Source organism: Geospiza fortis, unplaced genomic scaffold (assembly GCF_000277835.1).
Source record: "Geospiza fortis unplaced genomic scaffold, GeoFor_1.0 scaffold7, whole genome shotgun sequence".
NCBI classification, from domain to species: domain Eukaryota; kingdom Metazoa; phylum Chordata; class Aves; order Passeriformes; family Thraupidae; genus Geospiza; species Geospiza fortis.
Window position 1 is genome coordinate 4559266 of NW_005054344.1, and position 16813 is coordinate 4576078.

The 16813-nt window shown below is 43.2% G+C and overlaps 1 protein-coding gene across 1 annotated transcript in view; it reads right to left on the reverse strand.

The window, feature by feature from the left end:
- Positions 1-13662: 13662 nt before the first annotated feature.
- Positions 13663-16813, reverse strand: part of GEM (GTP binding protein overexpressed in skeletal muscle) — an 8857-nt gene continuing 5706 nt past the window's right edge. The window contains exons 4-5 of the mRNA XM_005422895.2: positions 16530-16734; positions 13663-14906 (exon numbers count right to left, since the gene is read on the reverse strand). Of these exons, the coding sequence (XP_005422952.1) occupies positions 14629-14906; positions 16530-16734 (483 nt within the window). The 3' untranslated portion in view covers positions 13663-14628. The remainder of the gene's footprint in view (positions 14907-16529; positions 16735-16813) is intronic.

The window sequence follows — 16813 nt, forward strand, 5'->3', positions numbered from 1 at the left end:
CTCACCTGATAAACCTGAATTGATTCTGAGACTGACCTTTAGCTATTGGGAGGAATTCTACATTCATTAGAGGCCAAGCCAAGCACAAATAATCACACTTATTTCAATTACCCACTTTGGTAATCAAGACCTGGTCATATGGGCGAGCCATTAGAGAATGAGGCCTATGGTCTGCAAGAGAGGAGGGTGCACGTTTTGTGTTGCCACCACCTACAGTGAACACTATTTAAAGAACTAATTCCTGTGCTCAGAATAGAAAATGTCAAAAGAACCACATAATTTTAACTTCTGCCAGCTATGGATGACCAGCTTTTGTTGGCACACCATACACAGGCTAGGACCTCAAGGGACTTTCTGTGGGACTTTGATTTCTGTGACTAAATAACTGTGGTATTGGGCTATCAGTGTATGTACTTCGTGTTCACTTCTGTACTTCCAAAGATTACAGTGCAACCATTTTAGCTCTTTTTCTGTCTCCCTTGTGACTTATATGGAAATGCCTCCCTGGACATACACCTCTGCTTGACATTTATGGAAACTCCATGACTTAATGCCCTCCATCATCTCCCATCTTCAAGCCTCAAGTGTGCATCTATCTCATTACTTTTCAAGTTATAAGGACAGCAGCAGGGTAAGTTCATCAGTTTAGAAATATCTCTGCCTTTTTGCATCTCAAGGTCAGTGCAGACAGAGAATGAACTGTTAAAGGTCAGCGCCTTTAACAGTGCCCATGAGAAGCAGTGCTGTGGTGTTGGCTTTGGCTGCTGGCACCAATATCCATCCTAGACCTTAGTGATCCAAGCCCAGCAAAGCTGAAACTAAATGCTGTGCATTCAGGTGTTAATCTCATGCTCAAAGACAACAGGATTGACTTCCTCTTGAGGAGCCCAAACGCGAGGTCAAAGTTTCACTTGGAGACAGAAGCACAAAGCTGCTTCCTTTTGCCCTGGACTCCAAGCAAGGTCTTGTGACAGGTTGGGCTGGGGTCAGGGCAGCACCTCATGGCTTCTCTCAGGCTTACATTTCCTTCCTGTAGGTGCAGCCCAGGCCATATCACCAGCACAGGTACAGCAGGGCAGGGCTGAGCAAACAAGAGTCCTCGCTCCCAGCAGCCGCTGTGCCGTGGGGCTGAATCTCCTCCCAGTCCAAAGGGAGACCAACACACCTCGGAGCTCATCTGTTACACCAAAACCAGCCTGATGAAGAATACTTTGCCTGAACTTCTTGGTCTTGATGTGTCTTGTCTAAGTGCTGAGTGAACACAGCAGTTCATGGGATATTGAATAAGTTGCATCAATTACTGGTTAATAAATACATTTATATAATGCATTATGTGAGTTCCAAGTATTTTGTAGACTTGGATTAATCAAATTCTGCAAGTTCTATAAGGAAAACCCTCTCCTTTCCACAGAAGTGGTTCTGCCATCAATTCCAGGCATTCAAAAACAGTAATTCAGGCCCCAAAATACCATGGTGGTCTTAAAAAGGTCTCAATAAGAACAACAATGTGAATGAATGAATTAATTAATTAATTAATATATTTTTATTCACCTGTTGCCATGTGACCCTTAATGTTTCATTACAGTTATGGAGATTGGAGGGAGTTTTTTGAGCAACAGAAATGTTCTCACATACTCATAAATTTGTAGAATCTATCAAACAAAAATAAGACTGTCTCAACGCAGTGTGATTAGAAAATAAAAATATAACTTTGTCTGAATTTCCTGTGTACTTTTCAATTGAATTACTGAGCTATTTGGAACTACAGAGATCTTTATCTCCTATCTCTAATTAATCTAAAGGATAAAGAACTTGTTATCAGCCTTTGAGTTGTGTTCATGAAACAGTAGTTCTGGTAGTAAGTTTTTGTGAATGACTTGATGGTAAGTTAAACAGGACAATGAGCAGCTAATGCAGAAAGAGAAACAACACATTTCCAATGTCTTTGGTATTCATGCAACCTACTGTAACTAGATCACAGAGAGGAGAGATGGGATGATGGTGAGATGTTGCTCTTTGTGGTACCTGTCCACATTCTTTTAATAAAACCGGAGAGGGTTTTGTCCTTTGTTGGACAAAATATATTTACCTACATTCCTATATATTTTCAAAACATTTTACTTTTACTTCAGTCCTGAGATTTCTGTGTTGTATAGTTCTTTGCTGATTTTCCCTTAGAATCACAGAACTGGTAAGGCTGGAAGGAACAGGACACAGTGGATTATCTGGTCCAACCTGCCTGCTCACCTACAGTGAGGGAGACTCCACAACATCTCTGGGCAATCTGCTCCAGTGCACAGTCACTCACAGAGTAAATTTCTTCCTCATAGTCAGGTGGATCTTCCTGTACATCAGTTTCTGCCCACTGCCTCTTGTCCTTTGGCTTGGCACCACCGTGAAGAGCCTGGTCCATCCTCTTGTCACCCTCCCTTCAGAGACTGATGGACATTGGTGAGGTCCCCTCTCAGTTGTCTCTTCTTCAGGCTGAAAAGGCCCAGCTCTGTGAAGAGTTTTAAGAAAGATGCTCCAGTCCCTTAACCATCTTTGCAGCCCTCAGATGGACCTGGAGTCTTAATTATTTGCATCTTTTGGTTATGGTGCTTCACTACTATAAAAAAAGTGTCTAATTTTTTAAAATTATATCCTGTATTTAAGAGGTGTGTCCATCACTTTTGCCCTTGGGGTGGTGGGTAGGGGGACAGGCATTCCCCAGCCTGGTCCACTGCACAAGCACTCCCAGGTGGATGCTGGTGTGCACTCTGCTCACCTCAGCCAGCTTTGCTGGAGAGAGGTGCTCTCATTAAGACTCAGCTGCAATGGCATCAACTAACTGCAAGACCACCTTGGCCAGACATTGACTCTTTCATTCATTCTCTCTTTAACTGAAGTTTTGTTTTTAAAGTATCTTTTTTACTAAGAATTGAATTTTCTTTACATAAATGCAAATTGCTTTAACTCAGAAGTAAAGAGAGATGTACCAACCTAATAATGTATTTGATATTCTGGTTGCTTTTAAAAGCAGCCTTGAGAGAAGTAGCAAAACCTTGAAAGGTTTTGAAAATGGTACAGCATTTCAGGAAAAAATAAAAGCTGAAATTGTGTATGTATAGTTCTACTATAAGGGGATTTTACAGTAAATTTCTACAAAGTACTAATTACTCTTAGAATTGGTCACTTCATGTCTCCACAAGCTTTTGCTGAATTCAGTTTGGTGAGAATGACAGGAACAAATTTATTTTCTTTATTTTTTGCTGTTTATGGAGTCCTGTTATAAACATGTGCAGACTTCCTGCTACTCTTTAAGAGTGAATGTCAGTTTTAATGCATTAAGTTTTGTCTTTCTTTGCTTTTTGCTACATTGGAAGTTAAGTCCATATTTTTACATAGACACGTTCTAGATTGCCTACAGAAAGAAAAGCAATTTGATGAGTAAGCACAAGTATAAGGGAATGTTATAGAAATGTTAAATAAATCCTGTTTAAATAGCATATCTTTATTGTCTATTATAAATAATAAAGATTTTATTCATATAACATATAAATTCATATGTCCTTAATTAATTTTTATGGGTTTGCTCTTTATCTCATATGTGTAATACAAACACTTCATATCTTGAGCACAATTCCATTATACCTGTATAACAGTACCTGTAGCACTGTTCTAAATTTTTGTAACTAATTTTTACCCAATCTGAAAAAAAAATCTTATATTTTATCAGAGGTCTTCCAGAAATATATTTTCATGCCATTAGGGATCTCTGTAAGTGACTTTTGCTGAGCCTGTAGAAGAAGACATTCAATGCAGATAGCTCAGGCCAGGGCACCTGTGGCACCAGCCAGGTGATCAGGCACTCAGAGAGGCTCAGAGACAGCAGTAGATGGGGGCTCAGCAAGGAAGAGCCCAGAGAAACACCCACACAGGCATGAAAGCCCAGGTTTCCTTTCTTCAGGGTCCCTCTGAGCCTGAACAGCTCTGTTGTTGTACCAATATTCAATCACTTTAAAGAGTCAGAGATCTGAGATGCTGCAATGGGAGATCTGCGATCAAGCTGCTAAGGAAATCTGGTCTGGATGCATGAGAGGGGGATGTGCAGGGGCTCAGAGGTGCACCCCTGGGGTCACTGGGGCTGCCTGCTGAGCAGGGGTCGGTCTCAGCGCTGAGAGCCCATGGGGTGGGGGTCTGCCAGCCAGAGGGGCATCCTCTCGGAATCTCTGCTGGTCAGAGTGACCCTGAGATGTGTTAGAAAGTCTCTTTTCTCAGACCGGAGGTGGAAGAAGGAGTCAGAACTCTTCAGTTCTTGTTTTTAAGGTCGTTTATTGTATATTATCTATGAAATTCTTTCTCCTGGCCTGCCAAGGTCCGCTCAGCAGGACAATCAGAGGCACTCTGCCTGCCCCGGGGCGGTGTTATCTTTTTATGCTAAAAACTACATATACATTATTTACAATAACTTTCCAATACCTATCACCTATGTTAGACAGTGAGCTTCTACTCTAAACCAATGTAAAAATGCCAACATCAACCAGAAGGTGGAGGCTAGGAAGAAGAAAGAAGAAGGACAGGGCCACCCCCAAATTCCTCCATCTTGGGACCCCAAGCCCCCATTCTAAAAACCCCAAAAAATTTATTTTTCGCCCCATGACAAACTATTATTCTATTTAAACTCTTTTGACTTGTAATTATTCATTTAAAAGTTGGTAATTGTTTTTTCCAAGGGCTAAATTAAAGGATCAGGGGTCTTGGGCTCTGTGCCAAGGTCTCTGAGCCCCCTGGGAAGGGGCTCGAGCCCTCCAGGGCAGCCAGAGGAATTTCCTGGGTTCCGACAACATCCAAGTGCCTGACAGGAAAGCTTCCTAACAGGCTGCTGGAGCCAGGGGGCTGCTGTCAGACCAGCTGATGGCAGCTGGCTGACACTGGCTTCATGGGTTTGCTGAGACCTTTTGATGCAAAGGGCTGTTGCAAACTAGCAAAGATTGCAATGGAGAGCAATCCTGCTGCATTGGAGCTACTGACAGAGCCCAGGAGGGCAGGACCCAGCAGGCAGAGCAGGGCCACAGTGCTACATGGTCTTCCAGGGGATGTTCAGAGGTACTGTGCTGGGAGGCTTCTGCTACACCAAAATCCATGCAGGTCTGGGAATTTGCACAATAGAAACACTGCAGTATTTTCTCATTTAAAGTAGTTTAATTTTCTTTAGCTAGGCTGATGTTCACCATAGATTTTGGCATACGTGTAAGCATTTGACCAAGGTTATTTTATTTCTGTAAATGTGGTTAATATTTCTGAAGCTGCTTTAAATACATGTTGCATATGGTATTTTATTTCTGTAAATGTGGTTAAAGCTTCTGAAACTGCTTTAAATATATATTGCATGCAGGCAACAATGTGACTTCTGAAGACAAGTGTAATTCTTAATCTCATGTTTCAAGGTCAAAATCTCAACACTATATAACTCTATGTCTTACATGCATTCTCTTGCCATCATGCTAAATTAGCTTTTTAATTAGAGAGGGAAGAGTTTGTTGATTTACTTGTATTGCAGCAAATGTTAGCAAAGATTTTGCCAAGGATAGGATCATTGCTGTAATTGCACAGTGGCAGAGCCAGCACATTGACTGAGGCTACAGTTCTTCAGAAGGGCTTCCTCTACCATGTAGCATACACCACTCTAGAGTGTTGTAACCACCCACAGGTGGACCAGGAACAAGGATTTCCCCCCCCAGAAGCCAGAGTTGTCACTGATAGCTTGTACTTCAGCATTGCAGCAGGTGCCATCCACCAGGGACACAGATGTTCTGCACAGTCCCTATGGCACTCATAGCAAATCCTGCTTTCCAGGGAAAAGTATTTAAATCTTTTTGTGGATCTGAAGCACTCTGGTCATTTGTCTCTCCTATTTAAACAGAAATTCTCGATCACTACACTGGTGAAATACTGCAAGTAGAAACTATAAAAGTAGTGGATCAGATGTGGAGCTGGACCATAAATAAGGTTTGTCTGGACCTCTCCCAGCAGCAGGTCTGTAAGTCCTCAGCCTTCTCATAGCAGAGCCCATGTTTCTTATCATCCTCATGTCCCTGCAGAGCAAATGCACCATGCTCCACATGTGGCTGCCAGGGCGGGAGGTCACCTACTTCTTCCTGAGGAACATGCTTCCCAAAACACAGCGGGCAGCATTGAGTCCTGCGCTCAAAATGGCATCTTTCAAGCACATAAGGCAGTACTGCTCTCAGCATGAAGAGAGCATGAAGAGACACAAGTGAAAATAGAGTTTCTTCAAACTAGGTCTTATAAACTTTTGGAGATATATTTCACACTCAAGATAGTTCAGCTACTTTAGAAGACATAAAATCAGCAGGATGGCTTCCGTGGTAGTGTTGGAAACAAAAAGGTTTTAATAAAAGGCAAAATAACAAAACTCTTTACAGAGGAAAACTGAGCTACGTGTAAGAGCCTTTGCCCTTAGTAAAACACCTCACAAAATTAGTTTCTTTGTTCTCTTCTTTTTCTAGTAAATTGCTTAAGCAGGACTTTTTTGCTTCTGTCCAATTAGCTATCCTTAACTTTGAAGTCCCCCAGGTCCTATGAGATGTCTTGTCACCTAATTAAAAAGAGAAACTTCTGAGCTTATTTCCTTTTTAAGAAGAGAAAAGATAATTTTATCACTCCATCAACAAAAAGCACATTCCTATACATACAAGTTTGTTAAGCAGACTGTCTATAATTGCATCTGAAGTCAAGGAACAGATTATAATTAAAATTAAGACATCATCCTTAGCACTGAAGTTGCTATAAACTCAGAGGGATCTCTTTCCAACCAAATTCTATTAATGAAATTACTTTTTCAGGCAAAATGTGAGTTAACTAGTGCTATCACACGGACTGCAGCTCTTTTTAATGGCTTTTGGAAATATGGACCACAAGTTATTAAAGACATTGCCTTTACAAACTAAATGGATAATTAGACTTGCACAGAATTTTTATTTTCCTTCATCCAACATGCCTCCATTTCTAAGCAGTTTAGAGAAAAGTCTGCTTATTCTCAATACAATCTTGTTTCTATGTGTGCCAAAGTACAGAGCACTTCCAGGCCCCCACCCACGGGAAATAAGAGCACACCTTCAAGGAAGTGGTCCAGGTGAAACCATGACATACTTCCTGCTCATGCAGCAGTGATGTAACTTCTTATTCACAAACAAAGCAACTGATCCTTTTTTGGAACCTAGTGCTTTCTTGTTTCAATAAAAAGGACACAGTCTAGTCCTCAGAAGACCATTACTGTGAGTAACATCAGCCAGACTATTTGCTTGAGCAAAAATCTGCAAGCGTGTTTGCTGCAGGCATCTGTCTTCCTGCTCACTGTATGATGCAATCCCAAACCCTGGCAGGGATGACAGAGCTGCCCTTTGCCAGCTTGTCACTTCTTTCCAGGTTTCCATATAAGATACATATCTACAAGGTCTTGATCTGATAATACTTATGAGGAAAAATCTTGTTGCACTCAGCATATGGAAGTTGTAACCTGTAACCAAATATATGTATTTACATCCCTAATTAGGACAAAAGCTGTGCATTACAAATTGGTAATTTTCAAACTATTGCATGGAAGAGATGCATTTGAATGGAGCATAGTTAACATAAAAACTATTTTTTGATGATGAAGGATCTCATAAGACTGAGTGGGTAGAAAGAGGGCAGGTGAGCAGTCACAGTTCACCGTGGTCCGAAGATGGTGTCTAACGGCAGCCAAACATGTCAGCAAACATGTCAACACACATGGGACATAGTCAAAAAGTGGACTGAAAGCATGAAAGAAAATTACATTTTGTCACTCTAACAGAGGAAAAAACCCTGTATTTTGTCATTCTTTAAAATTTAGCATCTAGAGCAGAATGAACTGCAGCCTCTCTCTCTCTCTCTTGCAGAGCATGAAAGAAGGAACAGTGAAGGGCAACAAACACAGCGAAGTGGTTCGAGCAGCTGCCTTAAGGGAGGTACTAGCAGGTTTTGGACTTTTCAGTGTGGAGGGGAGAAGGCTGAGGGGGAAATGGCAGATAATTTCAGTTTCACAAAGCTAGTGGGGAAAGTGAGTGAAAAACTGCTTCTCACAAGGTCCCATAGGTGATATTCTAAACCGCATCTCCTATTGCTACTTTGAGACAACATAGAGCTGGAAGAACCACAAGTCCAAAGTGGTAGGGCATTTCTTCTCTCTGGGTTCTTAGATTCTTTTTTGATAGTTATTCAGGGTCAGTCTGAAGTCCATAAACCAAGGAATATCAATTTGCTTTGCCAAGCTGCACTGGCAACCTCTGTTCCCAGGGCTTCATCAGCTGAGCACACCATCCCAGCCCCAGCAGAGATGCCAGTGGAGCTGCTTCTGTCCAAGTCCATGTGCCCTACATCCTGGTGGGGCTGAGCAACTTCCAAATACTACTGCTGGCAAAAATCCTACTGTGGGTGCTAAGGGAGCATTCCAGCTTACTTTGGAATGGAGCAAGGCAAGGAGGAGCAAATGCAGCCATTCATGACACTAGATTGCACCAAAAGGAGGAGGAAAACCTTAAAGCGCAGAAAACTGAGAATAAAGTTTAAAAGCAACTAAAGTGGCATTGTGGCAGTAAAGCTTGAGAACACTCCACTGGGCACCACTCAGCGATTCAAGGTGTGTAGAGAGGGAATTCATCCTGAACAATTTGAGAGCAAAGCTGTGGATTGTAGAAATGAAAGACACAGGTAGACATAAAAATAGTGGCCTGGCCATGCCAAAATTATTGTGGTCCATTCTGAGCACAGTGGAAGTTAGACCAGTGAGCAGTTCAGTGAAACACTCACAGCCTCAGAGAACGGGTGCAAAGATCAGCAGGGCCTCCAGAGGAGCAGCACCAAGCTCCCCCTCACCCCTGCATGGGAGGGACACAGCCCAGTGCCTTCCCCTTGCTCCTCCTGCTCTCCACTGCTCACCACACCAGGTCTGGTGGGGGACACGGTGTCCCAGGCTGGTCTCACCCACCAAATGCAAGTGGGGAAGAAAGGCTGGTGCCTGCATGCAGTTAGTACAGATGCAGGAGCTGAAGTCAGGCATCCTTCAGTGTATCCTTGTGATAGTCTGAATTTTCTCATTGAAATTCCCACCTGCCTTTCTCCTGTAGGCCCAAAGAGCAGTCAGAGGTCAGCTCTGGGCACCTTGTGTCTAACAGGAGGCTTTTGAGTGCACACAAGCAGAGTATCAGAAACAACTCCTATTTAGAAAGTAATTTCACTTTTAAATTACTCATGCATAAATTTCAAGACTTGGAGGAAGTGTATTACACTAATCATTTTCTCAGCAAATTATTAACCATGTTCCAGGTAGCACTGTAAAATGAGGCACACAGGACCTGTGTGCTCTGTCCTGGGTGTGTTGTCCCCACCGTCTGACTGCAGGGAACCTGTTGCAGCAAAACTGCTCAAATCACAAGGAACTTGCACAGTGAATTTCAGTGGCTCTAGGCAAAAAACCCCAAACATTACCTTGATGATCTCACATTTGTGATTACAGAGGATAAATGTAGAAGTATTGCAGGCCCCTGTGTGAGGTGGTCACTGAGGGAGGAGTGGGACTTGCTGCAAGATCTGTGGGAGATTTCTGGAGTGACAGTACCAGGAGGGGCAGGTGGGGAAGCTGTCAGGTTGCACACTAACATCATGGGTTCTCTGGCCATTCCATATGCTGGGATTCACCCTTTTTCCTGCCGCCATCCCTGCATTGCATCCCTGCATCTGGCTCGTGGTCCCTTCGGGAAGCAATGGCAGAAACAAGGCTTCTCCACAGCTTTCTGATGAGAATAACCTGGTATTACCTTTTTAACTGCAGGGGGTTACATTTAGAGAATTAGAAGTCACTCTATAAACCTCCCACAGAGTCTGCCATGTTTAAAAGTGCTGGCAGTGTATGACCAGCAATGTGACATTTTAGCAAGATTTTAACACAAGATGCCACCTGTGTCTTGGGTGCTACTGCAAACCTACTGTTGCGTGGGTCCTACAAGTGAGAAAACACAAAAGAAAGTGTTTTGTTCTGTCCTCTCTCCTATGCTACCACAATGAACCGGAACTGGTGGGACTGCAGGCAAGGCAGACAGGTCTCATTAAATATTATTTAATGCCTTTAGAAGCCACATCTGACAAAACCTACAGTGTGCTGAACACCACCTCAGCCCACAGCATTTGCCCTCCTAACTGAGCAATGAGTTAGTCCAGGAAAAGAGCTGGAGAAGAACCAGCCCCAGAGCTCACAGTGGCGCTTATCTCCTGTGCTTGTGAGTCAGACACAGGAATGGTTTGCATGATGCATTCAGCTCTACAGAGGAGAGAGATAAGTGTGGCTGCCGGGGTTATGTCTTGTTTAGTTAGCTCTTGGATAATAAGTCATTTGGGTAGGAATCCTGTCAGGGGAGGGAGTCCTGCAAGAGAGAGGAGGGTTAGGAGCAGTATCGCGTTTAAGGGCGGAGTTTTGGTTCATGTGGTTATTAAGGTGGATAATTTTAGTACTTTGATTGTGTTTAGAGTGAGGAAGACGGTTGTAGTTATTACAGCATATAGGTAAAAGTTGAGGAGGGTGAGTTTGGGGCTGTAGGTGATGATGATTGTCATTCAGCCTAGGTGAGAGATGGAAGAGAAGGCTAGAATTTTTCGGATTTGTGTTTGGTTAAGGCCCATTCATCCTCCTAGGGCTGCTGAGTGAATAGCTAAGGTGGTTCAGAGGTGTTGCAAGAAATGAGTTGCAGGGCTCACTTTTGGAGAGTCAATAGTTCATTAGTCCAGGGATCTCATCAGTACATTGTCTCTTCTCTACACGCCGCAGCTTTCTCTGAAATGCCTTCCCAGGGAGAGAGAAGAACTGTAGCAGATTGTAAAGACACTGAACTGAACTGCTTCCTTCGTCTGCAGCAGCCCCCTGTAGGTCCTCTGTCTTCAGCAGCACTGCTCCTGTAAGGAGCCCTTTCTCCCCTTTGTATCTGAACCCCAAAAAGCCCAAGAGAGAGAACTCAGGTCTTTATGGCTTTCCATGGGGTTGGTGTTGAAAGGTGAGGGTCAAATGCACAGTGCATCCATTGATTTTATTGCAAATATCTTTCTTTTACTGAACTAAATTTTATCAATAATTCTCCCAAATCCAAAATCCTGTAGCACCATGCAAATCCACACAGTGCCATACTAACAAGTTGTTTTCTCACAAAGCATAAGTAAACTTTTCTTCATGCAGTTCATCTGTCATGATTAAAGATTACAGAGCTGGACATGCTCTGTAATTCCTCTTGCAAATCTGATCTATCTTCTTGAAGAGAGCTTTTTATAACAGCTATTTCACTATAATTGGCATTTTGTGTGTTCTTAGCCTTCTTTTTTTCTGTACTTATTTTCTTTTATTTTATTTGGACCCTGTGAGTTTTGCCATTTTGGCCTTGGTGCTCTCAGTGCTGTGACTCACGTATTCCACAGCCACTGCCAAATCTCTGGGTCCAGCATTGTAATTATCACATTAGGATCTGTCATTGTAGCCCTGACTTCGTATATAGCAGAACAGTGATTAGAATTGCTGATTGATCCATTCCACAGGTTTGGACACTCACATCTGAGATGAACAGAGGGACTGTTAAAGATATTAAAGACTTGAAATATCAGCATTCCAGAGTAAATTAGTATTAATCAGTCATTGCAGATACACTAGCTTTTATATATAGTAAGAGTTGCTGTATTTGGTAATCTGGTGATGATCAGCTAAACCATGACTCAGATTAATCTCATGAGCTGCAAGGGAAAGCCCCAGCCCTTCCTCCATGCCCAGCCTGCTGCAGCCAGTAAGATCACACCATATGATTTGGGTTCTTTCAGGTGGAACTCACAGTGCCCTTCAGGAGGGCATCTCAGGCACTGCAGTCCCAGGTGGACATTCAATCCACAGGACCAGACCAGGTTCAAATCAAGAAAAGCCCTGAAATGCACAAAGTGTGGATGCTCAGCCCCAGCTCTCTCACTCCACATCCACAGGTCAGAAATAACACACCCTGGTGGTGTTTGAGCTCCAGCTCCATGGAGGAGATGCTGCTGCTGGTGGACTCTCACCCTACAGCTTCCCCCAAGCTCTGCCTGAGCACCTATGGCAAGCATGGGGCCTGCAGGGTGAATCAAAGGGCTGGTCAGAGGTTGCCTGGGACAGGAAAGGTGGAGGCTTGTGTTTAAATTGTTCTAGTCCAGAGGCAGTACTGTGCTGTTCAGACACCAGCAGCAGCGCCAGAAGATAGAACTGCAGTGATGACTGCTTGCTGTGAATAGGAAAAGTCAGGTGACATGCCATGCCCACTGCACAGCTCTTTGTGGCAGCTTGTGACATCTCAGGGGAATGGGCCTACCTCACTGGATTTTTTTCTTTGAAAAATCATATCTTTTAGGAAGAAATTCTGTTATCTTGGAAGGAGTGGAAGGAGATGAGCAAGGATATGAAAACTTACTGGGCAATTCCAAATTTTTATCATGCCACCGATGTATCCTGATATCATAATGATGTTATGAACATACGAACATGTATGAACCCTTTTATTCCTAAGGGCTGTATGTATGATCAACATGGACATTTTGCATTTCTTCAAAATCTGCTTGGTTTAGATTTGTAGCTTGACAGATATAGAATAAACTAAGGAAATGTGTTGCTTTCTTACAGCTATACTTTCATAATCTTAAAAATTAATTTGTGCAATTTTGGTTTCATTTTTGAATGGGGGAAATGTTCTGAGAGTTTAAAAGTTCTGAAAACTAAATTCTCTAGACTCTGGGCTCTGGGCTGACCTTAGGTTGCATGCTGACAGCTCAAAAGTGTTCAGCCAAAATGCAGCAACATGGATCTTGTCTGTGCTCGTTTCAAAAGGTTTTTTCTGTTCTTGTCAACACTTTACTCTAGATCAGAAATTTCCTTCCAGGGAGATCTTAATACCACACAAGCATTGAGTCATTCTGTAATGGGATGTTTTACCCCTGGAGAACTGGTAGAAGTCATCTCCTCAGCAGAGGAAATTGTGGGCAAACACTCAGCAGGCTCATTCCTGTCCAGAGCATTTGGTACAGAAAACTGTGCAGCCCAAAATGGGGAATCCAAGTTTCACCTTGTTAGTGTTGCACGTTTTTACCTTCATCATCTGGGAAGATGAGCTGCCAGGCTGGAGATTTGACTTTTCTGAGTCACCAGAAAATGTAATGGCTGTACCTCTGACCAGCATAGCCAAGAGGAAAACAGCACAAATACGCCCAACAGCAAGTGAGGATTAGGGCACACCACGCCAGCCACCTGCTTTCTGTCCATTTCACTTCTCTTCATCTCCAAAACTGGGGTAACAGTACTCATCTACATTTCTAAGGTGTTTCTAGGTTAAAAGCCAAACACCTTTGCTAGAAGTGATTTATTTTGAACTCTGTCACCACAACCCCATTTTTATGTGAGGGATATTGTGCACTCGTCTCTGAGGCTCCTGGTGCTTCCTGCCTTGAAATCCTAGGTTGCTACGCAGCCTGTGCTCAGAGATGTAAGGAATCCCCACTGCACTTCTCAAGCAGCAGACTTGCCCAGCATGAACAGTCTTTTCTGTACTTGAAAACATTCTTAGGGATTTTATACTGAGGCTCAAAGGCAGTCATATATTTTATTTATTTATTACAAGGCATGTAAGTAAAAACTTGCATATCTGAAAAAAGATATTAGATAGAAAACAGTAATAAAATTAACATTATTATCTTAAGAAAATTAGTAATAAATACATTTCCCCTCGACATTAAAATGCTTGTTATTTTGCACAACAATAAATACAGCACAGCTCTGGCATAGAGAAAGGCCAAGGATGGATACAAGAAGTCCATGTGGTGGCATAAAAAAGCTTAGGTGATTTTTAAAGGTTTGGCATCCTGCACTTGATGCACTTTGATACAATTTGCACTTTAATTTTAATTTTACTGTGATTTTTAAACAGTCCCATAATACAAAAACATGAGAGGAAAATTTGTTTGACTGTAGGGTTTTTCCTTTAAATATTTTCAAAGTAAGAGATGTGTAAACTCACTGAAACTAATCCTCAAAATAAAGAAAAAATACCAAACAGGTGTCTTTGTGGTTATTCTACAAAAATGCTTTTTTTTTCAGCTGTGGGTGCTCAAGCCTGACCAGACAACTGACAATGGACCAATCTCCAGTCAGTTCCTCAATTCTTTACACATTTTTTAAAAAGAAATATTAATAGCAAGGAGAAAGAGTAAAGACAGTAGTATTCACTTCCCAAGTTATGGCGTTTGAGGTTCTTACACTATTATCCAAAGGTGAGAGGAGAAAGAACAGGTGTATTCCAGAACAGCTCCCAGCATAACTTTGGGTCATTCTGGTCTATGCTTTTCTGTTAAAACTACTGACAGAAAAAAAAAAAAAAAAAAAGGAAGAGCTATTTCCATGCACTGTGCTGTTCTTATGCCAGCACATATCATCACAATCACAGCTGTGAACCTAAGTCACTGATAGCCCAATCTAATATAGATTGATTGATTGTCCTATGACAAAGTTCGATAATGTCCGCAAAATGCCACAAGCTCTGGCAGAGTCCAGTGTTCTTAAAGTACTGAGAGGTCATGGCAAGACTTGGACTTGAGTTTGAAGGCCATGTTCTTGTTGTTCTTGGCAACTATTTTGCCCCAAAACCGCCTGGCTTTCTTGGGGATGCTCTCTCTCCGTTTCTGTAGCGCCAGGCGCTTCTCGTTCTTTTCCTTGCTGTCCCTGCGGAGCCGGACTTGCCGCACGATGCCCTCGAAGAGCTCCTTCACGTTGTGCTGCACAGCTGCTGAGGTCTCGATGAACTTGCAGTCAAACACCACAGCACAGGCTCGCCCCTCTGCAAAATCCCAAGGTGGGAACGTTACATGGGGTCACGGGCCCGGGGGAAGCAGGAACAAGCTGCCATGTGCAGGGAGTCAGAGCCACTGGGGAATTCCTCAAGCCTGATATAGGCACAGATAAGTCTTTAATCACCTGGTGCTGCCTGCTAGCCCAGGATCCATCTGCCCTGTGTCACAGCTGCTTCCCAGAGGATGTGGGGGGGTGTATGGGGGGGTAAATCCCCTCCCAGTAAAGCCCAGCCCTCACTGCTGGCTGTGAAGGTAGCGCAGAATGATGGACTTGAGCCACTGAGACACTGGAGGCTGGGAGGCCAGCAATGCCTCAACACCACCTGGCCATCTGCAATGCAGACTCCCTTAAGCTGCGTTGAAGGGTGATGATGGCACTCTCCAGGCATACAGCACAGCACTGGAGGCAGAGCACTTTCCTCCTTCATGGGCCATGGGTGTAAACCACAGTCCTAGGACTGTGACAATTTCAGCGAGAACGGACACACGTACAAAACCCTTAATAAAGGGTGTCTATGGCTTCAGGGGTGCATCTGAAGTCATAGTTCTTATTCTCAATTATATGAGACTAAGCTAAACCTGACAGCTGTCTTCCACACAAGCCAGTTTCTGGCTTGCTGTGAATTCATCGCCAGGGCCATTAAAGTAACATGGATTCACCTGCCATCTTTCTATAGAACTTTCAAGCTGGGCAAAGAGGAATGAGAAGGCAACCCTGGGCTGCCTATGAACCCCTCAGTTCAAGCTCTTCACTTGGGGCAGCTGTGACAGGAGCCAGAGGAACTGCGCACATCCACAGAGCAAGGAGAAAAGTCTAGCCCAACTGGGAAACAGAAGAGCAGAACAGCTGCAGAGAGAAGAAAATGCTGAGGAGAAGAACCCATGTTTCTGATGGGCCAAGATAAGAGCATCTAATGCATGGCTGTGTACTACAGTGTGCCACCTCAGCCTCAGGGAAGACTCTCCAAGAAGATATTTTACTGGCTGCAGATGTTGAGAGCCAGCAGCAGTGTTCCCAACAGTCTCTCCATTCCTATTTATGGGCTTAGTGGTTCTTCATTTGTGTGCAGCCAACGGAAGGCTGATTTAGCATCCCAAAGCAAGACAGTAAGGAGACCTCTTCTAAAAGGCTGCACAGTTCCTGCCCAGACTAGCAAAACAAAGATGGAGAGGGAATTTTAATTCATCAGGGAGGACAGAGAACTGGTTATAAAGAAGTGAATTTTTGGCAGCAGAATAAAGGGGGCTAAACTTGTTATGCATAAACATGCATTGGGAATACAAAGGATTTCCAGCTACCAGAGAAAATCACATATTGCAGTGGTCTTACACTAGGAGCTGGGAGGGAAGAAATCCCATTTATAATGGTACTTAATAAATATAGAAAAGGGATCATCTGACATATAACAGTATTACCAAGGAAGGCTTAAGGATCTGGCAGACCCTTCCCAGTCCTCTGCCCTCTGTTCCAGTCCTCTTTTATTTTATTACTCTTTTATTGCCTAGTCCTGATCACAATGTACTCCCTCAGCCAGAGCACTGCAGTTTGTCCAAAAGCTACTAGATGACTTTTAATGTTAATCTCGGGTTTATGCTCATAATTCCCTTACCTGCCACTGAAACTTCACGGCACCTGACAAGGTCACTTTTGTTGCCAACCAAAATAATGGGGATATCTTCTTTCTGGCGTGCCCTGCGGAGCTGTATCCTGAGCTCAGAGGCCTTCTCAAAGCTTGCCCGATCTGTGATGGAGTAGACGATCAAGTAGGCGTCTCCCACTTGCATGCAGTGCTCTCGAATCCATTCTCCTTCCCGCTGTTCAAATTAAATGGTCAGACATCGTTATGCCCAGAGCAGATTTTACTTAGAAAGTAAAACATTAGAGAATCCAAAT